The 27701-nt window shown below is 53.2% G+C and overlaps 2 protein-coding genes across 2 annotated transcripts; both read right to left on the minus strand.

Annotated features, from left to right (window-relative positions):
* Positions 1 to 896: 896 nt before the first annotated feature.
* Positions 897 to 4607, minus strand: LOC104344155 (RNA 5'-monophosphate methyltransferase). Its single transcript, XM_086478751.1, has 2 exons — positions 4416 to 4607; positions 897 to 2144 (listed from the first exon to the last, which is right to left on the minus strand). The coding sequence occupies exons 1-2, from the start codon at positions 4605 to 4607 to the stop codon at positions 1530 to 1532; spliced, it is 807 nt and encodes a 268-aa protein (XP_086334877.1). The 3' UTR covers positions 897 to 1529.
* Positions 4608 to 9621: 5014 nt separating this feature from the next.
* FAIM2 (Fas apoptotic inhibitory molecule 2) lies at positions 9622 to 25230 on the minus strand. The gene is made up of 12 exons (XM_086478748.1): positions 25216 to 25230; positions 23401 to 23581; positions 20285 to 20388; positions 20060 to 20124; positions 19256 to 19309; positions 16926 to 16976; positions 16353 to 16392; positions 15774 to 15811; positions 14481 to 14568; positions 13856 to 13951; positions 11663 to 11716; positions 9622 to 9771 (listed from the first exon to the last, which is right to left on the minus strand). Exons 1-12 carry the CDS (start codon positions 25228 to 25230, stop codon positions 9622 to 9624), a joined length of 936 nt encoding a protein of 311 aa, XP_086334874.1.
* Positions 25231 to 27701: the final 2471 nt, after the last annotated feature.

The raw sequence follows: 27701 nt of genomic DNA on the forward strand, positions 1-27701 counted from the left end.
GCTTCGCTCTTTCATCTGAGCTCACTGTGGAGGAAATTAAAGCTTCTTTCCCCAAATCACTGCATGAGCAAATACCAAGGAAGTCCCGGTAAGGACATAAAGCAAAACGCAACCACAGTTTCTCTCTGCCCCTGCACACAGGCTCGCCGGGGCCGAGAACTGCTAGACCAGAGCACCTCCTGGAGGAGACACCTTCCTCTGCCCTCTTCAGGACCGAGCTCTCATGACACAACGCTTCGGGCACATACCTGGGCTTCCCTCTCACTTCACAGTAAGTCAGCAGTTATCTCCTCCTGCCTGTCGGTGTCTACCCAAGTGAGGTTTTTAATCTGTTTAGACAACACTGTGCAAGCGTGGCTCCTACTTACTAGCAAAGCTAACGAAACACTACGTATGGACTAAAGCTAGTAGGGACATTAAAACCAGAAAAATGAAGTTAAAATAAGACATTTTGCTCAAGTTCTCTTTCTTCCTAGATTGTACCAAAAAAAAAACCAAACCCCAAAGCCCACAACCCAATGACAGCTGTAGTATTTTAGCCTCAGCCAAACACAGCTTCAAGCTTACCAAAGTCTCATCTGAGCCTGTAAATACAACGAAATTACAAACTCAGTTACCTGGGGACTGCTGAGCTGTTGAAAACAACGGGAACAAAAAGAAAGATTAAAAAACCCAACACAATATTTACGATAAGATTAAGTTATTTTTATTTCAAGGACACACCGTTACGAAAAGCACTCACCCTGTACACACTGAAGTGAACACACACCCCACCACGGAGATCCCCCGCTGCACAGAAAGATCACACCACTGTCAACCCCCAAAGCACACTCCAGGCAAGCAAAGGTGCAATGATCACAGCCTGACCAGTATCATAGAATCACAGACTGGTTTGGGTTGGAAGGGACCTTTAAAGCTCACCTAGTCCAACCCCCCTGCAGCGGGCAGGGACATCTTTAGCTCAGTCAGGTTGCTCAGAGCCCCGTCCAGCCTGACCTGGAGTGTTTCCAGGGATGGGGCATCTACCACCTCTCCGGACATCCTGTCAACCAGACACCCTCTGCAACGATCCAACTCGCTTGTTCACAGCTGGTAAACCAGGTTACAGGTTTTCCAAGGGCATTTTATACAGAAAACATGACAAGCAGCAGAACAAACAGCCCATTGCACAGGTCAACAGAAGCGTTCCCTTTCCTTGAAAAGCCCCAGGGATGAAAAAGGCATTTTCTTTCTTCTTCCAGGGAATATTCTCGGTACACATAGAAAGCACATACGTAGCAACTCTGACTTCAAGAGCACTTTCTAGGAACAGCAATCTGAGAACCCACAAGGTAGGTTAAAACTGCAACTGCATTTTGCGGATGGAAAGAAGAAAACCCACAAAATCACACAGCCATTGCTCGTCTCAAACTCCCTAGGGAGATCAAGGTCTGGTCCCAACAGGGATTTAGAAATTCCTAGATCTGACTCTCTAACCAGCAAGCACCTCCTTGCCTGTGAATTCTTGAATGTGAGAGGCCATTTGTCAGTCACTGCTCCTGTTCTGAAGGCTCCCTGCCCTCGTGATTTGAGCCACTGGATTTAAAAAGCAAGAGGCTTCTGTCCCAGCTGGTGCTCCCAAAGCAACACACCAGCTCCATGGCACAGTCCTCCGTTAAGATCTGAGTTATCCTCTCCGCCATATCCCCATGGATCGCCAGGGATCGGAAGTGATCGAAGTCATTTCTGCCCAGTTTCCGCAGGCGGCGCGCGGCTGCCCGGTAGCACTTCCACGGCTGAGGTTCGATCAGCAGGTACTTGCACCGAGAGGAGACGAAGGACAGGAACTCCACCAGACCGCTATCCCCGTGATTCAGGTGGATCCACATGGTCACAGACATGCAAAAACCAATGTCAAAGGTGGAGCGGCCGAACCGGCCCAGGTAGGAGCTCAGGAAGGGCTCCCTGGCACTGGAGTCCATGATGTCCAGGTTGGCAAAGGATATGGACGCAGGAAAGGGGCTGCACTGCTGAGCTCGCTCAATCAACACCGGATCAATGTCACAGCACAGAAGGTTCAGATCCTTTCCAGCTGCAGGCTGGTCCAGGCTGCCTTCGCTCTCCTGAAGGCCAAGGAGATGCCTGTACAGAGCCACACTTAGCTCCTGCAGAAAGGAAAACAACAGGGGATCACAGGGCCTGCGCTGCTTCGGTAACACATCCCCAAGCACACGGGAGCCCGCTCTCAGCAGCAAGGTACAAGTGCCAACTCAGAGCTTGCTCTCGATGAAGTCCAGAACGTTAAGCTCACCAACAATCTTCCTTCCTGTAGCAAAAAGCACGACGGTAGCCCTGACTACCGGGAAGTCAACCAGAGATTGGAACTAAACCTGTAATCACCCCACACTTGGGCGTTTGCTCCAAAAACTATGGGAAAGATGAGGTTTAGTAACAGCAATCTGGCTGAATATCCCCATCCAACACGGGGATGAAGGCTTCACTGGCTTCCCTAGGTGAGCCTCAGAGCTCCCAAACAGCACTCAGAGCTATTTGTAACGCCTAATTTAAAGTAATACACTCCTGCTGCTGCTGAAGTGAAAGACACTCCCTGACCATTAGACTGTAGCATAAGACAGTTAAGGTGAGAGCTCTCCTTCGAATTTCCCTTCACAGAGTATGCCACTAAGTGGAAACCGCCTTAATCTTTCCTTGGAGGAGATCCGATGAAGTTCCTGGATGACGCGGGCCGTGAGCGCGTAGCCCACACAAGCGGGCAGAGAGTGTCCTCTAGTGGTGAACGTCTCTGCATCGCAAAAGAGCCGGACTGAGAACATTTTTCCTGACCTGTTTTACAAGTTCACCTGAAATAGGATCTCGAATTGTCCTGGATAATGCCTCAGGCGGACTTTCAAACCTTCTGGCAGGGGGCTGGGGGAAGAGAAGCCATAGAAACAGCAGTACTCTTGTTCCCAGCCAGAATGCATTTTTGTTCTGAAGGAAGAATTATTTCTAAGTTAATAGATTAAGTTTCCATCCGAAAAAAAAAAAATAAATCTTTAAACATAGTTAAATTAACCACTGCACCAGATGCACAGATACTTCTGAATTACAACACTGCAAAGCTGCACGCTGAGCGAAAGCCATGAGAAAAAAGCAGAACTAGGGAAAGAATGAATGAACTTTAAAAATGGGAAATTCTATGAGATTCACCACCTCTGTCACAAGAACTTCAAGAGCACGCGACCAGGATTTTAGTTTCAAGTTCTGTCACCTGGATAACTGACACGATACTACACAATACACCACAAATTATGGTTTCCCTGCTCTGAAGAGAGTCCTATGGCGGCTCTGTGGTGCTCAGGACATGCAGCAACCCAGGGCACTGCAGGCTTAGGCCTCAGTGGGAAGAGGACAGACCCACCAACACAGCCTCCTAAACCAATTCTCAGCAACACAACCAGTTCCGCTCCACTCTGCCCCTGCCTTCACGCTCCTCTCACAGGAGACCTGCAGAGGAGGCTTCCCACACACCGACGATCTCCTGACCCCTACCAGTCTCATTGTGCACTCAAATCCTGCTTTCCCACCATGCCTTTTACACAGGCTCATCCCTGTAACAGGCTACTACCCTGCCCTGGCTGTTCCATTCCTCCCCAGACCCCCAGGTCACTGCTCCCCCCAGCCTTCCCCACTGCTCCCCAAGACTCCAGGCCACCGCCCCCCCCCAGTTTTCTCAGTCTGCCCCATTCTTCCCCAACATCCCATGGGAGTGCCTCCCCCAACCTTCCCAGTCTTCCCTCCAACAGCCCATGTTGCTCCTGCCCCAGCCTCCCCACTCTGCCCCAATACCCCCAACACTCCACACCAGTGACTCCACACCTTTCCAATCTGCCTCCCAACACCCCAGGCTCCTGCCTCCCCCACTCTCCTCCATTTGCCTCACTACCTCGGGTCACCTTCTTTCCCTGTCTTCTCAAGTCTACCTCACTGCCCCTCTCCCAGGCCCTCACCCCCCCGCACAGTCACCTCAGCCCCCCACCACCCTAAACCAGTGCCTCATCCCCAGTCTTTTCCATATGCTGGATTGTCCCCCAATACCCCAGACAAGCACCTCCCCAGTCTGTCCCACTGTCCCCCAATACCACAGACAGGTGCCTCCCCCCAGTCTGTCCCACTGCCCCCCAACACCGCAGACCGGTGCCTCCCTCCACTCTTTCTCTCAACCTCCCCAAACCCCAGACCAGCACCTCCCCTCAATCCTTCTCCCAGTCCCCCAATACTCCGGACCAGTGCCTCCCCCGAAGTCTTTCCAGCCTTCCCCACAGCCCAGACCACCATCCCAGCGCTTCCCCTCACCCCAGGAACCCCCAAGCCTGCCCCCCCCCCCCCCCCTCCGCGGCCTACCCCTCCCGCTGCCCGCCGAGGCGCCCCCTTACCCCCGAGTTGCACCCCACATCGAGCCCCAGCAGCGGGCGGGCGGCCGCGGGGAACAGGCTCCTCAAGAGCCCGTCAGGCAGGAGGCTGACTCGCTCCTCGGGCGGGTGGAAGCGAGAATAATTGGGGAAATTGCCGTAGGGAGCAGCGCCAGGCTCCGAGGCGGGAGACCCCGCGCTCATGGGCGCCGCCATTTTCCCCTCTGCCCCGAACGCGCCGGGCGGCGGCCGGGCGGGAGCAGAAGCGTTCCGGGAAAGAAAGGTTCCGGGGGGGACCGGGAGGGGGGGGACGATGGCGCATTCGCCTGCAGGCACTGGGGTGGGGGGGTGGCACCTGTGGCTTTGGCGGGATGGCAGGGACAAGGGACAAGGGACAAGGGACAACGCCACCCGCCCGCTGCGCAGCCCCAGCCCCCCCCCGCTACAGCAGCCCTTCCAGGTCCGTTTGAGGGAAAAGCAGAATTCTTAGAGATTTTGTGTAAAAACAACCTGTCTGGGCCCCGTCACACCCGGGCAGGCCGAAGAGGGCCGGCTCCCATCCCCTCCAGGTGTCACCTTTGTCCCAGCGTTGCCACACGGCGGCCTAATGTGGGGGGACAGGCCTTGGGGGGGATCTTGGGGTGTGTGTGTGTGTCCCCCTCAATGGCGCCTCGGCAGCAGGGCCCTGGAGGAGCCACCCGCCCCGAGAAACAACCCACGTCCAAAGATGTGTGTCAAATAAAGCCAGAAATTTCATCTCAGCTTTCACTCGGTGCCGGTGTCAAAACCCACCTGAATCCGGGCAGCCCAACCTCCGCCAGCGCTTTCCCTGTTTATAAAAGCCTTTACATACTCTTATTAAAATGTTCTTTAAACACACACACACATATGTATAAAAAAAAACCCATATAAATGTTATTCAAATTGCATTTAAGCATGCGATTCCCCTGGGATGGCCCAGGCTCCCATAGGCAGGCAGCTAGCAGGAGGTTTTACAGCAGGAGAAAATGAAAGCTCACGGTTAAAGGAGGGAAAGAGCTGGCATGGGGAAGGTTTTAGGGTCAAGTTGACCCAGGGAACCTGGGTTTCATTTTGTGCTGGTTTTTTTTATCACAGCATGAAGAGCAGAGGGCGCCAGGAGCTCAGAAATGCAGGTGAACGACTCCTGCCTGACTCGGGGCCCTTCTCGTGTTTTGTTCTTGCTGTGGAAGAAGCAAGTGGGGATCAGCAGGGATCCTCCACACCGAGGCAAGGCCTGTGCAGGGTTGGCATCAACGCTCCATCCTTCCTCGAAATACTGCAAGCACGGAAAGGAAGGCAGGCAGAAAAAAAGTGCAAAAATTAATAAAAATTTCCCCCTTCTCCAGGCAGTGGAATTCAGGTTTTTGGAGGTCTCCTCTGACTCTGGCTGTATTTAAGGCCTCCGAATCGCTGTGCTGTTTGCTATAGGAATGGAAAACAGCACGATCCTTTCCTCTTTGCAGCATCCCTCACATGCTGATGAATCTCCCCATATGCCCCACATCCCTGCATCCTACCTCTGAGTGGTCCCACTTTGATTAAACCAAATTAATTTTTGTCCCATTCCTCAAGAGCCAAGTGTTGAAATTTCACTAAATCATCAGCCTTTTATCCCGAAATTTGCGGTAATTTCAGGAACAGCTAATGATGCCCCATAAAAAAGCTCATGGCCACCTCATTGTTTGCATGGAAATGCTCCACTTCAGTTATTTTCCACAAATGCTGCCCCACAGAAGACTATTAGCCAGCAAAACATAAGGCAAAATATTTCTTGCTGCAGAAAATGCAACCGTGGGCAGGAAAGCCCGCACTGGCCGTACCACGCTGCTTAGCCACGCTTCTGAGGAAACAAATCTCACACCTGCCTTTTGGGCACAGCTCCTTCCAAAGAGCAGAGATCTGTTGCAACAAGATGCTGTAGCAGGGATTGCTCTCTGAGAGTTCTGACAGCCTACACTAACCAGCTCATCAGAGCTGATGGAGAGAGACAGGAGTTTTCACCTCCTCGTGTAGGCATTAATTTAGGTCAGGTGAATTGCTCTCTGGAGGCATTTCTTTTTCCTGTTGACTCTGGAGAAAGCTGAGTACATCAAGGTTGCTCTCCAAAGCTACAGCAAATGCCCTCTGAGCAGGTGCCTTGCTTACAACACTTGCTTACCCCCACTTACTCGGTTTTTAATCCTGTTTTTAATCCTTAAATGCTTAAACCAAGTCTAAGAGAGAACAAGATCCTCACTCCAGGAGCCCTTTGGCCCTCCATTCTCAAATACTTCTCGTGCATGATGCTTATGCTGGAGCCATGTGCATTTTATTGCTTTGTGTAGGATGTGTTCCTTAGTCATACCCAGAGAAGGGACAGCCTGGTCGTTAAAAATTCAAGCCATGCCACATGATGCCACAGCCTTGTTTACGTTTTCTGTTTCAAGGGGATGAAGCACCAGCTGTGCAACCAGACCTTCCCGCAGCCGTGCTTCAGTAAGGAGACCTCACAACAGCGATAACAGTTTTGCAACAATTTATTAGCAATGTTCAGAGAAAATACAAAATCCTATTTACAATGAAATCGTAAGAATGGCCGGACACAAGGAGCAGGGGGGTACAGAGCCAGGGTCCAGACGATGCAGACCTCAGATAAAGGACTCCACGCAAAGGAAGAGAAGCAGCCCTGCACCTCCCCTGCGCAGATGGTCAGGGAACCCAGGAGGAACATGCCTTTAGCCATATCCCACCCCTAATCCCGCGCTACTCAGCCCCACGAGGACTCCCACCTCTCTGAGCACGTACATATTCCTCACTGCTTCGCTCCAAGTGCTTTTGGTAGGTCTGGCTTGGAGGGACTGCAAGCCACGGGGTCAGCACAAAAGGGGGACCAGGACACATGCAAGAAGGGAGCCCTGTGGAGGGGCGTGGGAGGGCAGCAAGCCAGCCCCACTCAAGTGGCCTGGAGATGGAGCGGGTGCCATGCAAGCTTTTCCCACACAGGAGCAGAAAGCCAGGATGCAGCAGCAGCTCAGGCAGCAGCAAAGTTACTCCACACCAGAAGGAAAAAAAGCAAGAGATCCAGAGTGGGCTGCAGATCCATGTTCTCCTCCCCGGGTCCCAGGGTATGCAGGGCCAATTTGGAGGAGTCCCGGTGCAGAAAGGAGGGCTGCAGAGCTGTGGTCTAGATTGTCCTCCAGAGGAGGAATTTTAGGACTATTTCAGAGTCAGAACTCATCACATAACTCCATACTCCCTCCTCAAAAGCTGGAAAGCAGAAACACCTACGAGGCCTTTTACTGTGAGTAAAAACAAACAAAAAAAAAAAGCCTGCACAGATATTTTGGAAGTGCCTGCATGGGTCTCAGCCAAAAAAATTCTCTCTTTAAGCTCCTATTTTATAAACTTTTAGGGTGCCTCCCATGCTGTCCCCTCTCCCAGTTCTGCCTGCTCAGCAATTCAAGGCCCTTGTTTCTTCCCTGCAACGCGCTGCAGAAATCAGTAGGTCATGAACTTAATGCTATCATCACCTAATAGTCTCCTTTATCCCTAAAAATGTTTTGGCTTTGGGTTTTGACTTTTTGTTTGGGGGGTTTGGAGGGTGCTGGGGAGGAAGGTAAGGTGGAATGCATCAGTTGTCCTCCTGGGTGATCACGGACAAGGTCGGTGCAGCCACAGAGGGGCTGAAGCATTTTTACTCCCTGCACAATAACTTCCCTCTGCCCACCTTGGGGCATTGAACACGTGTGGCAGGAGGATATAACATGTGAAGGGTAAAAGCCAGGGCAGCAGCAGAGGAGGAATGTGCGGTACGGAGCGTTTTGGCATAGCCTCTCTCTAACAGGCCGGGATTGCTAGAGGCAGCTCCGTGACGCACTTGCCCTGGCATTCCCAAAGAGATTGAAGATACGGGTTTCTATCAGCAGGAAGGATCACTTTTTAAATAAGAGCAAAAGGCCTCTTATCTCCACCTGGAGCTTTACAGTTAGAAATTAGCCAGCTAATCCCCAAACAGGGGAATGTGAGCAAGGGGAAGATGGAAAGTTACCTGAGCGCTCAGAGGCATCCAGTGCCCTCACTGACATCCCCATTTGGGGGAGCAAAACTGGGAAATGGCTAGAGCAAGGGGAAGAGGCGACGCTGGTGTTCGCTACAAAGCAGTGCCCGTTTCGAGCAACAGGCATTCACCCTGGACTCAGTCTCTGAGGGCTCACACCGCTTAGGACCGTTAATCTCAAGACAATTTTGTGAAGGCATCAGATCCTTACAGTGGGTCACAGGATCTCAGCCGCTCGTTTCCCACATCATGAGGTGCCCGGCTTTGCACAGGCTCTGAAATTCAGCCTCTTTCATCTCTTCTCTGCCAATAATCCTTACATGGGATCACAACCCTCCCAAGTGAAGAGCCACACTTCAGACAGAATGACATACGTGTCCTCTTGGGTGGGGAGCGGAGCCCACAGCTGGTGGTCCTGCTATCCCGCTCTGGGAAGGAAAGAAAGTGCATGCTCAGCCCCACGGCCAGATGCAAAGGCTACAGAAGAATTCTTCCCGCAGGGGCGTTAGGGATGTCCTCAAAGAGGCTGCACGTCCTGAACAACAGGTTCCCTTCTGCCTGGAGGACTGATTGCTGGGACATCCAGACTACATGAGCCCATGCTCTGCACTTCTAAAAGCAGGCACTATCAGGAAGGTATCTCTGCAGAGGCCACAGGGCTCCAAATGAATGCAGGAGAGAAACACGGAGACTCAAGGATTTCCCTAGCCTTTTCCCTTTGTTCAGCTGGTTTTCCTGCCAGAATCCAAGCAAAATTCCCTACTCTCCTCCCCTTAATGTTATTTTCCCTTTGCAGAGCTGTTCTCAGCACTTCAGCATCCCGTGATGTGCAGGACACAGGCAACTCTGACAGCCTCTGGGGAAAAGAAGATCTTGGTCTCATGCCTCCCAGTCTCTGGTCTGGTTTGATCTCAGTAGGAGTGGAGGGAGCAGAAGAGACAAAACACTTAAGCCCTGCTTTGCTTTCTGGGTCACAAAGGCCTAACAGCATATATACAAGCTGCATAAGGAACCCAGGGGCTTTGCTCAGCTGATTGGATGGAGCCTGCTAGTGGGCCAGAAAGGGTAGGTTTGGTTTTGTTTATTTTACCCTCTTTTCCTCTTCTTTTAATTTTTTTTTTTTTTTAAACACTTGCATCTTGCCAGCAAAGAGAAGATACTGCCTCGCTGCACTCACTCCTGGCTGGAGCCAAAGAACTGGAGGAAGAAGGAGAAGATGTAGATGATGTCCAGATAGATATTGAGGGCGCCAAAGATGTATTCCTCTGGGTTCAGCGAGTACCGACGATTCCCCATCAGCATCTGGGTGTCAAATGCCAGGAACTGTGAGGAAAAAGGAGGAAACCCAATGGCAGGCACACGCAGATTTGGCACAGGGAGGCAAGAAGGGTTCTAATGATGGAGTTCTCCCAATTGCTTCACTGTACCCAGAACAAAAATGCAACCACTTGTTATGGGCTGTAACTGCAATTTAAAAGCTCAGAACAACGCACTGAACAAGCTGCAACTTTCCCCTTCCTTTGTTTCACCCTTGGTAGTCAAACCCTGAGCCAAACTATCACTCTAGGTCTGCTTCCTTCATGCTTTTTCCCCAAGCTTCTCCTTTGCTTCATCCATCCCCAGTATGTCCCAGGATCAGCTCTGGAACAGTTCTCCCTGTTCGTCCCCAGCCAGTCCCTACAACTGGTTATTCCCCAACTTCCCCCAGTTCAGAAACACCTGCCGGGTAACAAGGTGACGTGAACCCAACGTGACATTGCAGCAGCAGCAACACGAGAGCAATAAAGAGCAAGAAATGCCAGATCCTGGGCAGCGCCAAGGTCTGCAGAGCTGCCAGCAGAGGCAGCCAGACCCAGCGGGGAGCTAACGCCTTCCTGAGGTACAAACACAACTGAGTAGGGGGCAGATTTTACCAGTGAAGCCATCACAGCGGGGACCCACTGCCCAGCCCGCCTGCAGGGACACAGCGCTCACAGGAACCAACACGGGCTGCAAGGCAGGCTGGTGGCCCAGCTGCAAGAAGACCTGCACCTTGTTGCATGACTTCAAGCCCGATGTCTTCCCCCATCCCACCTTTACTCCCCTGCTGACCTAGCCTGCGACAGACACCTTGGCACGGAGCTCTTCAGGGCTGGCAGGGCACTTTTGCCATCGCCTGGGGTCAGCTGGCACCTCTGCCCTCCCCGGTCATAAATAACAACTGATCTCCCCAGACGTTGTCAGGCTGAGATGCCAAGCCTGGCACAATAGCCTCCACCAGCTGAGGTTCTGACTGAAGTTTATGGGGTAATTATAAGATGTTTAGCCTACTTGTGCTTTACAGAACGGTCTTTAATCATGAATCACAGAAGAAATATCCGAGCTCACTTGAAATGACTTTTATAGCTAATAAAAGAACGGTTGAGCAATTTCGTATTCACAGCATGCCCAATGGGCACCGCCTTGAACCCCAAGGCAGCCCTCCTCCTGACCCCCACCTCGAGGCAAGGCCAAGCATCTTCCCAGACAACTCCCACACCTGAATGGCAAGCACGGCACTGCTGGGACTTGCTCTGGGAAGAGGCTCGCGGGAGGGACGGCCGGGGAGCAGTTGAAGGAATGAATCAAGCCTTTTCAGCTTTCCTTGGAGAAACTGTCCCAGCTTCAGGGCTTTTACTGCCTGCAATGACCCTTCTTAATGCCCCTTAGTCCCAAACCGTGGCCTCTCACTGCCTTTCTGTACATCTGTTTCTGGTAGTCAACCTCACACCCAATCCTTGGCTCACTCCCACTCAACCAGCCCTGACTTGACTTTGCTCACTTCTGCAGCTTCATTTTACCCCCAGGTTCCCTTTGAGCCCTGCAGACCAGCTCCCACTGCTGAACCAAAGCTTAATCTCTGCTTTCCCCGCTCCAGAGATGCCTTTTTGCCCCATCCCCCCAACGCTTTCTGCTGTTCACACCTAGTATTGCGCATGCAGCGCGGGTTTGCCAATCTCACCACGCTTTGCACCAGCGCTGTCACGTACACCAACACCTTGGGACAAGGCTGAGGTCACTGTAATAATTGCTATTCATGAGCCATTTGAGGATGTGGAGTTCTCTGCGATCCTGCAACTCACTTTTCTCCCTTCCCCAAGCCCCCTTCAAGGCAAAAAGCATTTATTCCCTGCCTATTTGCTTATTTTTCCTCCCAGCACATTCCCAGGCCCCATGACCAGCAGCACCCACTTACCATAGTAAAGATAATGGCACCAAGCAGAGCATAGATCGCATGGAGCCAAGGGACCTAAAGGAAACAAATCCAGCAGTCGGTGCCTTGGAGAAAACTGGTGAGTTAGGACTTGACACAGAAGAGGGCTTAGCTCTCATGTGGAGCATGCAAGTTCGGGAAAAGTGCTCTAATAGCCCAGGATGGACTTGCACCACCTGCAGTTCCACCACAGTTTCTGTTGTGGGCACTTTCAAGGCAAAGAACAGGTCATCGTGCCTCAGTTTCCCCTCTCACTGTGGCCTTTGCGTCCATTTGGCTCATAAGCTTCTAGATCAGGCACTTGTGTTTCCTAATAGCCTACTTCACTACGGCTGCTGTCTCTGTGGAAATGTCTTAGCATTATCCTGATGGAAACACATTTTACAGCAGCCCTAGAGGGTGTTTATTTACCCAGACGAGGCTGATCCCATGGGAAGAAACACTAAATGTTTCCGAGCGCCAGACCCAGCTTTAATTAACAAGCACAACTTAAATGCATCCATCTGCTGGAGTCACAGCAGGAAATTCACTGGAATTAAGACCAAACCCCAACCCCTGCTTGCTGTAGCACGGTAGCACACAGCGCTAATGGAGAAGTTGCCTATATTCCAGGGAAAGGTGCCCACACTGATGGCTGATTCAACCCAGAGATTGCAGCCTGCCTCCCCAGATAGACAAGCTCATTACAAGGTTGCCTCAAGCTACGCTTATCTTGACAAGCTGCAAGATGAAGAGTAGTTGTCTCAACAGTTTAATGGCAGCGGCTTGGCGCTGCAAGCTGGGTTACCCTCACATTTGCATAAGGGAGAGGTGATCTCAAGCCAAGACAACCAAAATCCAAGCCCCTGGTTTTGGAAACACTGACCTGTCTATTTGTCCATCATCAGACCAACTCCAGGGCTAGTACCAGTGGGAGTGTCTCCTGCAGGTCTGGCCCTTAAAAGTATGAGTCAGGTCCCCAGAGAAGCCAGGCGAGATGCAAAGGGTTTGGAGGTCACTTAAAGGCTGCTGTGATCAAGGCTGGGTGCCTCTGTCCTCAGCTCAAGCAAGCATTCAGGATGATTGATGGTGGCTGCACAGCCCTGCACACCTTCCCTCTTTCACCAGCATCTTCCAGAGTCTGTTAGGCTCTCGCCTGAATGACAGCTCACCTAACGAGACACTCTTGGATGGAGACCAGACACTTCGTACTGCCACGCCAAACCCTCTATCAGGCGTGGTCACAAGCCACTCCAAGATTTCAGCTGGGCACAGGGGCCAAAGGAAGGGGCTAGACCCACGCAAGAGAGGCTGGCAGCAGTTGCAGGAGCGATAAGGTGGTCACTCGTCATCAGGACTTGTCCCTGGGGTTTGAATCACACTCCAGAAGTGCTTATTTCTGAGAAATTTGAGCCTCAAGATTTAAACACTGAAAGATGGTGCCTGGTGTTAGTGTGGACACAGCCAGGTCTGGCCAGACAGGCACCTCACTGCACTTGGCCGGGGCTGCCCGGGGCCGGGGCCCAGGGGCTGCCCGGGGCCGGGGCCCAGGGGCTGCCCGGGGCCGGGGCCCAGGGGCTGCCCGGGGCCGGGGCCCAGGGGCTGCCCGGGGCCGGGGCCCAGGGGCTGCCCCGAACCCGGGGCCGGGGCCCAGGGGCTGCCCCGAACCCGGGGCCGGGGCCCAGGGGCTGCCCCGAACCCGGGGCCGGGGCCCAGGGGCTGCCCCGAACCCGGGGCCGGGGCCCAGGGGCTGCCCCGAACCCGGGGCCGGGGCCCAGGGGCTGCCCCGAACCCGGGGCCGGGGCCCAGGGGCTGCCCCGAACCCGGGGCCGGGGCCCTGGTCCTGCCCCGAACCCGGGGCCGGAGCCCTGTATGGGGCAGGCCAGGGCTTTGATGCGCGCACTATCCTGGTTTTACTGGAGGGGAAACTGAGGCACAAGTAGGTGATGTGACCTGCCATGGGATCACTACGAAGCCCAGGAGGCCAGTGCTGTCCGACCACCTGCTATTCGATTGTACAACCACCAGGCAACAGCCTCCTGGTCTTGCCTTTTCTTTCTTCTGGTGTTTCTGCACATTTTCTGGGACACCCTTCACAAGCCCTGGAGTTTGCCCACTTTGGGCTCATCAGTTCCCAGCCTTACACCAGGACTGGTGGCACTGGGTGAGGAAGGAGGGGCACAGGTCGTTACTCACATATTGGTAGGGCAGGATCACAGCCAGGATGATGCCACCAAAGAAAAGCACCATGAGCATCACAAAGAGGACGCCCTGGTAGGAGGTGAAGTCGAACTGCAGAGGCAAAGAACGTCACGTTACAAGTGCCGAGGGCTGAAGCAGGAGGCAGCGAGGGGAGCCAAACCTCCCCGCGTCCACAGGGAAGGACTCTCCAGCAGCACACACTCCTCGTGCTGTCACACGGCAACTGCTTCGTCTGCATCTCGCGTCCCATAACCCACCACCCATCTGCGTGGCACGCAGAGCCAAACGTTTACCATATCCCTTTTATTGCCGTGGGCAAGAACTCTGTGCCCATCACGTATCTGAAATCCAAAAGCCCACCATAGACGTTTGTGCCAGTGTTGTTCTGTACCCCACAGCCTAAGCCTCCAAAAACCACCCAACATACCCTCACATACACATCCCTCACCCCAGCATCTGTCCTAACCCTGTAACCTTCACTTTACATCCCAGCACTCCTCAGGTCGTATCCAGAGCCCTACAGACCTGCCCCTTCACACCTCACGCCCAGCACTACCTGACCTCATGTCCTACCCCTGGGAGGTGCCTCTCCCAGAGGGACTGATCCCCACAAACTCACCTTGGTCTGGAAGCTGAAGATCGTGACAGACAGGCACACCAGGGCTGTGATCCCCAGGCACAGGAGGACTGACTTGGTATTGTAGTAGCTGCAAAATGAACAGCAAAACCACTTTTCAGTGTTTCCCACGGGGACAGGGGGAAGGAGGGATGACAACAGGCAGAAGCTTAGCAGAGGTGTACAAGAAAAGCGTGAGTCCTAGAGGCACAAACAGCACTGCAATTATCAATGTCCTCCCTTAATCTAAAGAGGAAAGGATAGAAAACACTAAAAAAAGACTTTATGGGTTTTCCTTCTGCTTTAAATAGAAGAGGATAGGCAGGAGGGCATGTCTATCCCTCCTGGGAACTCATAAGCGGCTAAGATGGGGACTTACTACAAAAAAAAAAACAATCTATCTGTCCATGGACAGATGGAGAAGGGGGAGGATTCAAACTGGGAGGTAATAAAAATAGAATGACAAATGTCATGGGAGCACAATAAGACATCAGAAAGCTGTAGCCACTGTCACACCCCTGATGTGCTCTTAACGGGGGTTTGGGTCTTGGAGAACTGCAGGGCAGGAGGGGTTTGAACAGGTAGAGAGACGTCAGCGTCAAGGTTGTAATTTCTTTTCCGAGTCTGACTCGGATTTTGGTTATAGCACCAGGCTCAGCCCTAAGAAAAACCAGTCCCCACTCTCCCCTTCGGTTTGACTGGAGAGCGATATCGCTGGTATTTTCCCCGAGCTGCTGAAGCCGCTACTTTCTTTGTCCTCATCCATCAACACCCACTGGCTCATCTGCCTCATCACCAGGGACCCACGTGAACCAGGGCTGATCTTGTGAGCAGATTGTAACAGTAAAAACACAAGCAAAAGGGAGCAAGTTGTAGACTACAAAAAAAAACCCCAAACAACCCTGAAACTGCTGGAAAAAACTCCTTGTCTCACTCCAGCCCCATCTGCTAGAGTGCTGCTTGGTGGGAAAGGCGAGATCACAGTGCATGGCAGTCCCCCACAGCCCATCCACAAAGACACTGCCGTGCCCCTGGCTCTGTGGTGCTCCCCTATAGGATTTGGCATAGCCAGGAACTACCTTGTGCTGCCTCGGCTGTGACAGAGAAGGGGGGACACCACAGGTCTTGGAGAGCTTCGTTAAATGTATTTTCAGAAGGTCAGGATTCGTGTGGCTACTGGAACAGCTCCAGAGAGATCAGGGGGCCCATATTTCAGAAGCAGGGATTTTTTTTTTTTTGCAGAGAGAGACAGGACATAGGACCAGAAGACATCCAGAGACCGCATACTGAACCTACCTGGAGAGCATGCCGGTGAGATAAGCCATGGAGAGTGTCTGGGAGGGAAAGAGAACCACATTACTTCTGCATTCATGTCCCAGAGAGACACGCAACAGATAAAATATTTCAATTACGGCGATAAGGGCAGTGAAGCCTCAAACGGATGCTCAAGAGAAGCAATTTTTTGCATAGTTTCTAATCCTCCAGTGATTAATATGCACAGGGCGGGTTAAAACGAGGGCAGGTCACAACCCTGAGAGCAGTCCCACCTTCTCCATCCCCCTACCCCTCTTGCACAGGACTCCAGCACCATACCCCAAGCTCCCACCACTGAACAGCCTCTGCAGGCGTTTCTTTTGTTTGGATTTCGTTGTGGGGGGTTTTTTTTTGTTTGTTTTAAACAGAGGCTCCCTTCTTTCCTGCTTATCACATTCTAGTTCAATTACAGCTCCTCAGCCCAAGCGCAGGGCAATTAAGAGGATGAAATTCCTGCTTTCTGCAGGAATCCAGACCAGGCATCTCTCCTGCTTGGAGCCATTATGAAGCCCAGGCTGGTTGCAGGGGGCAGGGCAGATGCTGTCCAGATGTGCTACTCACAAAGATGCTCAGCAGGATCAGATTCCATGGGAAATACCTCCTGCAAGTGAAGAAACAGAGACGGGTCAGCTCTGCGCCGCAGAGGGCAGAGGTAGCTGGCAGCGCTGCGCGACAGGTCGCAGAAGATGGGCCATCTAATTAATGGGTGGTGCAAGGGGACAGTCATCCTGTTGGGAATGAGGGTGCATTTGGGGAGCTCCTGGACCCAGAGGGCAAATGTCCCCGTGATATTCCAGCAGAGCAGCCAGCAGAGCTCTGCTCCACGAGAGCAAAGACGACCGCCCTCTGCAGTATTCAATAATGAGAATTGGGAGCTCCACAGCAACACAATTTTTGCTGCACCGTGACTTCCTTCCCAGTTGCAATTTGGCTTCAGCTTGTAACGCTGTATTGCAGCAACCCGCGACGGCAGCAGGCCTGCAAATACAGCTGCCACCTCAGTCCCCGCCGTCGCGGTGTCAGCATGACCCCCAGCCCATCTCCACAACATAGTTGGTCATGCTTGAAACAAGAAGAAAACATTCATCCTTCATTTTGTGGGGCTGTTTCAAACCTAAAAAGAAAGTAGTTTACCTGGGTCCGGAGCAGCAAGCAAGAATCAAGTAGGTCACAAAGAAAACAGCACTGCAAAAAAGATTAAAAAAAGAGCAGTTTGAGGAGGAAAACCCCAGCATTGTGAGAGAAGTCTCCACCTGACAAGTTCCAGTGCTCTGCTGCACTGTTTAAACGCAAGCGCCGTGCCAGAAGTTGAGGCTGGGAGGGAAGCAGGGCAGTTACTGCCTCTCACTGAAGCCATTTTCTGCTCACAGCTGCCTACTTTGTGTCCCCAAGGTGGGACAGCACAAACATCCCTGAAAAACCTGAAGGATGCTTTTAGAGCAGAGCAACGTTCAGGGCCAGCATAGATGGAGTACCCAGAGGTGTTTGTTGACGCCTCATCAGTGCACAAATTGCTCATATGGAGGTGGCCGGACTTTGCCCCTCATTTCTAGGCACCTTCCTGGCTTGGTGGGATCAAGGCAGCCTGCTGGGATCTCAACAGCACTTGAACCAAGATTCACAGGGCCGGTAAAAGTGACTTGCCTAAGGCCAGGTGGAAGGTCTGTGTCGGAGAAGGGATCTGGTCCCATGTTACCGCACCAGCGCTCGAGGAAGAGTTCAACAGCAGAAGGATCCTCTAAGGTCAGCAAAGCTCACAGACCCCAGCCTAATATGCTGTTGCACAAGCCATCCCCAGGTCACAGGAGAGTTATTTATCTCACATAACTTGACCCTTCAAAGGGAAAAAAACTCCAACAGCTGAGGGATGGTCTCCCTCTGCTCTGGACGTCACGCAGCCTGGGTGTTTTTCCACAGTGCTGATGGGTTATGGCACAGTGGGAACCTGCTTTCACCCAGCGCCTGGGGGGGAAAAGCAGCTTCCAAGCATGCCGATGGCTGCACGATAGCCAGTCACCTTAGGTCTAATAAATGAACGTGACGGCAAAACCCACAGGCCATGATAAACGCACCAGAGATAAACCTGAGCACTGCTCTCCCACGGGGAAACCAGGAAAGCTGGAGTGGACACGGCTGAATAGATGGAAAGAAAGCGTGTAGGGAGCAAAGAGAGCCATTGCGGTTGTCCATCTCCTTTGCATCCCTTGTTGCACATCTCCTCTCGCTTCACTCCCTCTGAGCCATCACCCCAGCAGCAGGAAAACACCCTGGGGCACCCATTTTTATTTTACAGAGTAGACAGAGTTGGGATCTCTGTGTACCAAGGAGATCCAGACCCAGATCAGGACAAGCAATTGGAGACACTGGGATGGAGCAAAGGATTGGCTCGCTGGGAGGTGAAGGGACAGACAAAAAAACTTAAGTCCCTCAAGTACAGAGCCCACCCCCAGCTGGCCCAAGGTGTGATGGCTCCTACTGAAAGAGCAGAGCTTGGTCTTGTCTCCCTACGAGGCGACGCTGCTTCTCCAATCTACCAACTGGCCAAGAAGGAACACATCCTTTTTCCTCAGGGTCGAGAAGGCGTGCTGATGCCAGTTCCCTTCTGTGACTGCTCTTTGGGGTCTTTTTCTTCCTAAGTTATATAAACTGGTGTCTCATCTCCAGGCCTGGACACATTTCATGATTTGGGTGTGAACTAATTAAAGCCAAGTTCACGGAGCCTTGTTCGCAGACAATTGCATCGCACACTCTGCCTGCTTAATGAGCAGCACTAACACAAGCGGCATCCAGGAAACCAGCACGACGGCAAAAATACTCTAACGCGCGGCAGCGCAGCCTACGCTACCTCAGGGCTGACCTTTTGGACCAGGCTTGACTAATGAATGGCATCCCAAATTCTTGGCACTGCGAGCGGCTCTGTGACGAAGACCCAGGCATGACAGCCCCACTCAGACACGGCCAGAAACATCCTAATACCTCCAAACAAACACACCCCCTTTCACTGCCTGCACCCTCCTTCACATCTGTTGCATACCAAGGCAGGCGACACGAACCAAACCCAAGCAACCTCCTTGCTTTCAAAGGGACGATCCCAAAATTAAGCCTCTAGGTACTCTAGGTGCCCTTTCAGGTCTCATATCTGCGTTTCTGCACTGTTTTCCTGGAGCTCCCCAGTTTCACCTGGTTTGCTCTGCAAGCAATACTCATGTGTTTACTTGTAGACCCCTCTTTTTGGAGGTATTTGGAGGTATCCAGCATCTCTCATGTCTCGCTCATTTAGGAGAAATTTTTTGTCTTCTCACCTCAGCGATCCATTAATTTCCTCAGCTCCCCCTGCACACATATCGGAGCAATTCTTCACATGCAAGATATAAAAGTGTTTGAAAAGTGTCTCCACATCACCACAGCCACATCCAGAGCTGTTTGGAGCACACATGGCCATAGGAGAAGACAGAGATACTCACTAGGAAGCCCAATACCAAGCAGAGTGTGTCTGGATGTACCCCTTGACCGGCTCGCTGCAAGACAGAGAAAATGGATGCTAAGTAGAAAGCATAAAGAAAGCCAATCCCTTCACAGGTTGCTGCTAAATTAAACCTGGGAACACGCACAGGGTGATGCAGCACGGGGCATGCGGAAAGAAAACCCCACACAGCTGAATCTACCCGGCAGCCTGACCAACTGGAAAGAAATTCAAGCTGTCAAGTCGGAAAGACGGCTCTGCTGTTATCAATTACACAGTCGGGCTCGCTCGGGGAATGGCCGCTGCCTGCTCCAAGAAGTGACGAAGGAGCCGAGATCCTCAGGCTGACAGTGATTCATTATTTATTCTGGAGGCAACGTGAGCCACACATGCCCAAAATGCTCAGCCATCCGAGCTAGAGACAGCCGCTGCTCGAGTGTGGGGTATCTGCTTCAGCAAGGGGAGGTGGCCCAGGCCCTGAAGCCGAGGTAGGCTGGGATCTGATGGCCTTGATAACTCCCGAAGGAAAAATACAGCAGTTAATACTCGGGGGCAAGCAGCCCAGGCCTCTTGGCTGGGGACAGCATCCAGAACAGCCGATGCACCATCCAGAGGACATGAGGGGGAGGGAGCAGAATTACTGAAGGACCTCTCAGGGTTCCCTCCGTTTTGTTTTTCTACTAGAGCACATGGGGAAAAAAGTTCACATATCTCCAGTAACAGACAACATCCCCAAGGAACAGGTAATTGAGGAGCAGGTCATACACAGGACAAAGTAAGCGTTACTGCTACCCAAGACACCTACCAGAAGGTGAAGAAAGCCACAATAACAGCAGTGACCAGGAGCTGGACCATCAGGATGGCATAAACCTGCAACGAGAGGCAGCCCATGGGCAACCCACAGACTCTCTGTTTCCCACCCAGTCCGGGGAAGGCAGCAAAGTCATTGCAGCCACGTCCCTCCAAGGGCCCAGGAGCTGCCTCCTGCCTTCACAAGGCAAGGCTGAGCCTGGAGAGACTTGCCCCTTACCTTCCTGATGAACACCCTGCGCACGTTCCTGTCATCCCAGCTGAAGGTCGTGAGCATCTCCGTGTCCCCCGGGTACCCACCACTGCCATAGCTCGGGCTCGTGCCTGAAGCAGAGGCAAGATGGATCAGCTCCCGCCCCCCAGTTCCCTCCCCAACTGCAATAATCTGACCCGAATGATCGATTACATCTCAGAAGGCCCAAATTTCAAGGTTTTCTCGTTGCACTGCAAAACTGAGGCTTGCTGGGATGCACTCTGCTCCCTTCCCACTCCCACAACTAATTAGGACCATCTCTGATAGCAGAGAGGTGAAACCACTGCTGCAAACTCCAGCAGGACCCGGACACCAGGGTTAGTGCCTGTCTATGGTAACACCACACCTTTAATGGCAATTAGAGGGCTCGTATCATATCCTTGCTCACCCCTCACTGAATATTAAAGCATCCCCCAGAGGAGCCGTGACTCAGCACCTCAGTCATTCCCATCAGGAGCTCTGGTGCAGGAGGATTCCCTCGCTGCTCTGTAATTGCCTGAGCTTAGATGGTGTCTGCCTCGTGTCTTATGTCAACGGTGTGCCCTCTCCGCTGAGAGCAGCTCATTACAGCCAGCTTTTCTGTCCAATTTCCATGCAGAGAGTCAGAGAATGGTTTAGCAGCAAGCCTAAACAAGGGAGAAAACTCCAGTGCTACGGCTGAGGGTACCTTCCCCCAAAACCACTGCCCCACACAACCCAGCTCCGCTTTGCTGGGGGCTCTGTAATACAAACTCTGGTTGCTGGAGTTTCCCTGCAGATGGGCAAGGAGGGAGGCTGTGCCATAAAGCATCAGGTTGCTCCGCAGCCTGAAGAGAGATGGAGGGAAACATCGGAAAACCTCTGCCTGCTGGGAAGGCGACTGTGCCGGCGGCCAGGGCTGAAGGTAGCAGCGAGGATATTGCAGGGCAGGGGGCTGCAAGGGGAACCCCAAAGCAGCAGCTTCCCCCTGCTAAGATTGGCTACACAAATTAGAGATAAGAACCAGCCTTCTCCATCTCCTGGACCTCATGCTTAAGAAAAAACAAATACTGAAACCTCAGTTGTCTTAACACATCATCACCCTGTGCTGTTTGCTTCTCTTGCAAGTATTCCCCTCCGTGTTATTAAGTCTCCCCACCTGGGTTTCCTATAGAATGAGGGCTTATGTGATTACACCAGCTATACATTCATGTCTCTGCCTGTTTGACAGATGCCTCCCCTCCTTCTCAAAGCTTTTTAGCTCAGTGATACTCAGATCCTTCAGGCAGATGGAGGAAAGACCCTCTCAAACTCGGAGGACAGGCTGTAGACACCAGGAAAGCCAAACTCAAGGCCCTGGTCCTGGATTTCTTCTGTTCTACTGGTCTTGCTCTTATTGCAAAAAACTCATCCTAAAGATATTCCTGGCAGGAAATAAATCCCTTGTGTTCTCTTGTGCTCAATATTTTATGCCCCAGTGGAGATGACACCTCTGCAGCGCGTCCTCCCCGCGTTTCTGCCGGATCTGTCATCGCCCATGCGGGCCAAGAGCACCTGAGGCCCGTATTATCCCCAGGACACTTCAGTGCCTTCTGCATCAAAGCAACCAAGGCATCTAAACACCAAATTAAGCACCTAAATGCCTCAGAGGAATGGAGGGGGTTTCCTCCTCCCTGCCTAGTGTCCCCAGAACCCATCACCTCCCACCCATGGCCACATCTGAGGCAGTGAGACAGGGTGCCCCAAGCTCGTTGTTAAAGAAAGCAACCCAAACCACACGCTACTTCTCTCCAGCTACTTCCAGTCTCATATAATCTGTTCGACACAGCCCCATGGTATGTGTCATCCCCAGACCCTGGTACAGGAGCCACAGCTTGCAGCATGGCTGAGGGCAGAGAAAGGGGAAAAGGACATGAAATCAGAGGAAAACACCAGCAGGGATAAGGGCACAGAGAGCTGCAGAGAGGAAATTCTGCCAGGCTTGTCAGGAAGGGGACAAGAGGTGACACATCACCTAACAAGTCCTCCAGGATACCCAAAATACCAGCATCCTAACCCATTTGGGCTTTACCCATCCTAATTCATCACGACAGCAGAAAGACCCAGATGGTTGTTACAGCAAGCTGGGAGGTTATTTATCCCCTCTGTTTCTGACCCCTGAAAGCAAACGAGAATGGGAGAAGTCTGTGAAACCATCAGAGCGCGCACACATCTCGGAGGGGTTTAGCTCTTTCTCCTTCCATAAACATCTCCATCCCTGCAGCTGCAACCGTCCCCGCTGGATGGGACAGGCAGTCAGCAAAGCTCAGCAGAGGAAGAGGATTGAGCAGAGAGAAAGGAGTCAGGAGTCATTAAATCCAGTCCCTCCAGCGCTCTCTCTCCAGTTCAAGCTGTGCTGACCAAGCAGCTGGCCACCCCAGCAGGCTCGCTTGCAGGCCACTTCATCCATCCCAGCTTGCCGCTACGTGGCCGTTCCCCTGCGTCGGGCACAGTCGAGCCTTTGTCTGTTTGTCACGACCAAGCAGAAGCTGCCGGCAGCACCCAGGGAAGAAAAGCTGTTTGTTTGCCGAGGCATCGGCCACACAGGCCAGCGCTGGAACAATTCAGCCTTCAAGTCCAGCCGTGTTTTAGCCTCCACTGGCTCTGAACACCGGCTCACAGCAGCCGGACACCACTGATGCCGCGGCACCGATTTTTGCCAATTCAGCGGCTTCTTTGAAAGCCGGGGTTGAGCAGGAGCTAGAGCGGGGGCTGCTGCCTGCAGAGCCAGGAGCATTGCACCAGGCCTCTCCCCAGCCCTGGGAGGTGGCGTTGCCCAGTGCAGCAAGCTGGGAGAGGGGATTTTTCCCATCCCAGTACTGGAAAGGAGAGCATGGACAGAGCACTGGAGTTTAGTCCCTCCTCTGGAAGGCAGTGTGGTCTAGTGGTTGGGCAAAATGGCTTCTACATGCATATATACTCTTACATGCCTTATAGCTACAGCTGTAGGTGAGCTCTACCACGGACCACACTGGGCACCACATCCCTGGTTCCCCTCTTCTCTTCAAGCCTGTAGGGGGAATCTCTGCACCCCTCTACCCCCTCTGCAAGGGGCTCACCCAGGGTACAGCCACAGAAGGACTTACTGGGGTCGACATAAGCCCAGCTGGGGTGGAGCGGGACCGATGGGGGAGGAGGGTAAGCACCAGACTTCATCCCTTCTCCCGCTGTCGCCTCCTCATAGGTTGGGGGAGCTGGTGGAGCCGTGGCATTGTCCTTCTTCTCCCCTTGCCCCTCAGAGTTGGGGGGTTTGTTGTTCACAGAGAGCTGCACAGAAGGTGAGGGGGGGTGTGGAGAAAGAGATTAGACCATAAAAACAGCACAGAAACTGCTGCCCTGCAATGAGAACCCAACAGGGCACAGACAGAGGTCTGGGGGTCCCTCTGTTGGAGGATGGGGTCAGGAACTGGAAGGACACGCAGCAACCCCTGTGGGCTGGCAATGGCCTCACCCCTGCACCCCTAGGAAGGAGCATCTTCTGATGTGATTGAGGGGAGACAGGAAAACACCTGACATGTTAAAGGGGATGAAAAATTATAGGCAACCAGGTCTGAGGGGAGACACAGCCTTGCCCAGGGTCCTCCATGGTGCCTCAGGCTCATATGTAACACCAGAAAGCATCCAACATTCTTTGCTTTTCGGCCTACTTCTTCCTAAATCTCCCCTTAAAAAGGAGCTTTCAGTTACTGGGCAGAAAATCATGAACGCCTTCATTTCTACTCACACCCGCAATTCGGGGAGTTTCTCCTACCCCCCAGGACATGCTCTGGTTTGGCCCTCCAACTTTCTCTTCTAGCTCGTTGCTCTCTGCCCATCCAGAGGCTCAACCTGGCTACTTTGTGTAATTTGAAGACGCAGCTAAGGGACTTGGGATCCCCTGTCTTCAGACTATGAAATCCCAACAAAGAGCCAGCCTCAGGCCACCCGAGAACTTGCTTCTCCTTGGGAACATTATCCATTTAACCTTCTAGCTCTTTGTCACCCTGGGATAAGTTATGAGCCTGGTATCCTGCCCTTGCTGCCAAAGTGGGTGCCAGCTCCGTGTCAGGGATAGCATCCCCATGGATCATGGGGATGGGGGGCTGGAACCACAAAATGTCCAAAGCGAAGCACACAGACTAACTAGCACTGCAACAGACAGCACAGTCCCTGTAAGGTGGTCTGAAATTAAAGGTGTAACAGGCCCTGGAAAATAAAACCAGGCTACCAGGCTGGGATGTGCACCACAAGATGATCCAGCTGCCTCAGGATAACTGTGCCACCTCCTCTGCCAGCTCATAGGGACTGTCCTCACCCTGTCCTTTGTTATATAGCCCCTGGGCATAGGGTGGCCAATATCGTGCAAAACCCCCAGAGACACCCAAGGAGATACAAGAGGGACAGTGCTGCCTGCATCCAGGCAGCCTCCTGCATCGTTGCCATGGCAATGGTGCACGGTGCTGGCAGAGGATGCATAAACTCCCCCTCCTGGGTCTCAAGAGCATTGGAGAGCCCCCAAAATCCAGAGCTCCCTGGACCAAGAAGGGGGTGCTCAAGGCAGGTGCCAAGGGCTGACTGCTGGGGGCACGGCTGGGAGAGCACAAGCACCCCGTTGAGCTCCCTGACATCCCGGATGGGTGGAGGAAACAGCCACGGGTCCAACAGCGGTGTGGAGCTGCGCATCCAGCACCAGGAAAAACAGCCCCCAGCCCCATAATGCCATAGCCCTCCATCCCCTTCCCCTACTGAAAACACCCCCATCCCAGGGGCCAATGCACTGGGCTGCGCACCGGTACCCAGTTCCCCCCTCCACAGCCATCGCTTTATTCCTTAAACCCCCTCCCTTCAACCCACTTCTCCCCTCTAAACACGCAGCAATTATGCAAGACGACTCCTCATCCCAGCTCTGGCCTCCCACCTACCTTCCCCTGGGTCATGGCTCCTCGCTAGCGATGCCGCCAGACCCCGCGAGCAGGAGGGAGAAGGCCGTAGCGGAGCACGAGCCTCCTCGCCGAGTCCCTTCCACCCCTTCTCCCGGGATGTCTCCGGGCTGGCTGCAACCGCTGCAGCCTCCGCAGCCTGCGCTGGTGCCTTCACCTTCTAGCAACATCCACGGAGCCACGGGCGCTGGAGGGAGGACCGTACCATTCCCAGCCTGCAGCACAGGGGGAAGCCGGGAAAGAAACCGCTCAAACGGAGGCGAGCTGCCGCCAGCAGCGATGGGGACGACGCGCAGACACAGCGCTGGGGAGGCGGCAGCGGGGTCCCGCACCGCGGGGTGGGAAGCGGCCGCTCCAGGGATGCCGGAGCCCAGGCCGGGGGTTGCCAAGGGGAGGGAGAGGCGAAGGATGCTTTGCTGCAGCATCGCTCTGCCGCTGCGCATCGGAGCTGACCGGGGGCCAGGGAGCAGCAGGTTCCACGGGCCCTGCTGCAGGCGGGCTCAGCCAGGAGGGCTGCGGCAGGGGCTGGGGCAGAGGGAAGGCCTGAGCCAAGCTCTGTAACGGGAGAGCGGGAGGCAGGAATCGCCCATGGCCCTGGCTCCCTTCCTGACCCTTCCCAGGCTTTGCATGGAGGGGGCAGAGAGAGGCTGAGGCTCGTTTGTCCCACATGCACGGTCTTCTCCAGACCGATGCAGCCCCACCTGTGGGGCACGAGGAGGGTTTGGAGGTGTTTCAGGGCAGCCAGGAGACCACGAGCACCGTGGAGCCCCACTTGTGGGGCACAAGGAGGGTTTGGAGGTGTTCCAGGGCAGCCAGGAGGCCACGAGCACTGTGCAGCCCCACCTGTGGGGCACAAGGAGGGTTTGGAGGTGTTCCAGGGCAGCCAGGAGACCACGAGCACTGTGGAGCCCCACCTGTGGGGCACAAGGAGGGTTTGGAGGTGTTTCAGGGCAGCCAGGAGACCACGAGCACTGTGCAGCCCCACCTGTAGGGCACAAGGAGGGTTTGGAGGTGTTCCAGGGCAGCCAGGAGACCACGAGCACCGTGGAGCCCCACCTGTGGGGCACAAGGAGGGTTTGGAGGTGTTCCAGAGCAGCCAGGAGACCACGAGCACCGTGGAGCCCCCATCACCAAAGCAATATTATTAACTCAAGCCCATAAAGGAGGGGGCTAAATGAGGAGTCCAGCTCCCAGCCCAGAGCGCGTCCAAGAGAAGGGGCACAAAGTGAATGAGGTTTTGTTCCCCATGACAGGGTCTGGGGCGGGGATGGCAGTCTCGAGGGCACAGGGAGATGGACATATCTCCTCTTATGCCGCAGGCAGCAGGAGAGGGGGAAAAAATATCCCTTTACATAGTGAAGTGCTACACATGAGCAGAAAATTTGTCCAGGACAGAGGAAGAGACAGAGAGTACAAACACAGCACACCCTTGTCAAGGGTTGAGGCTGGGCCAGCTGCTAATGAATGCCAGACACTCTCTGTTAACCCCTCTCCCCTCCCAGAAGGGGAAGCAAGAGAATAAGGGAGAGAGACTGGGAAGAAAACTAAAACAGCTTTAATGAAGCAATCGAAATAAAAGATAATGATAAAAATAAGAAAATAATGAGATATATATACAAAACCAATACCAAACCCAACCTGCTGATGATAATATGTCACCACTGATGCTGCCAGGCTGGCACTGGGGCAGCCCCAGGCTGGACTCAGCAGCAGATGGGAACTAGATGCAGGAGCTGGATTCGGGGATGCACAGATCAGGATCGAAGACAGAAGAACAGAGTGCTCCTCGTATGTCGGCTATCAAAGAAGAAAGCTTGACCCTCATGATCCTTCAGCTTTCTCCTGAATATGGCATATGTGGGATGGAATACTTAGTTGGTCAGGTTTGGGTCACTTGTCTAGTTCACTCCTCCCTGCAGGTGTGACCTTTTTACGTGCTTGCGACCCTTTTCACTGCCAGGACCCCAACATGGAGCACAAGAATCAACAGTGACCGTGGTTGCTACAGGAGCAAGCATAAGCAAGAGCCTTTCTGCCTCCCATTCCTTGGCATTAACAACACACATCAAGGTTATCACTCCTAGAAGCAGACACTGTCTGGGAAAACACGCTGTTGATTTCAGAAAGTGCAGTCACTTAGAAGAGACTTAACTGAAAAGTAAAAATCACTGAGCAGAATTAGATCTGTTTTAGCTCCAAGCGGGACAACCCTTTACCTAAACACATGGAGGGACAGGCTCATGACGAATGCGGTGCAGTCTTGCGCTGTGTTCCCACAAAATGAAAGCACAATTTGGGGCAGTTCTGGGACTACACTCGGGCTCAGAGTTGTGCCCCCACATCCCAGCACCCCACATTCTCCCTCTGGTCCTTCCCCAGCCCCTTCAAGTCATTTATGGCTTGTCATGCTATAAGCATGCCTCACACCTCAAATCAGTTTGCCAAGTCTATAATAATAGAGGTAAAAA

Source organism: Leptosomus discolor, chromosome 27, assembly GCF_034619465.1.
Source record: "Leptosomus discolor isolate bLepDis1 chromosome 27, bLepDis1.hap2, whole genome shotgun sequence".
NCBI classification, from domain to species: Eukaryota; Metazoa; Chordata; class Aves; order Leptosomiformes; family Leptosomidae; genus Leptosomus; species Leptosomus discolor.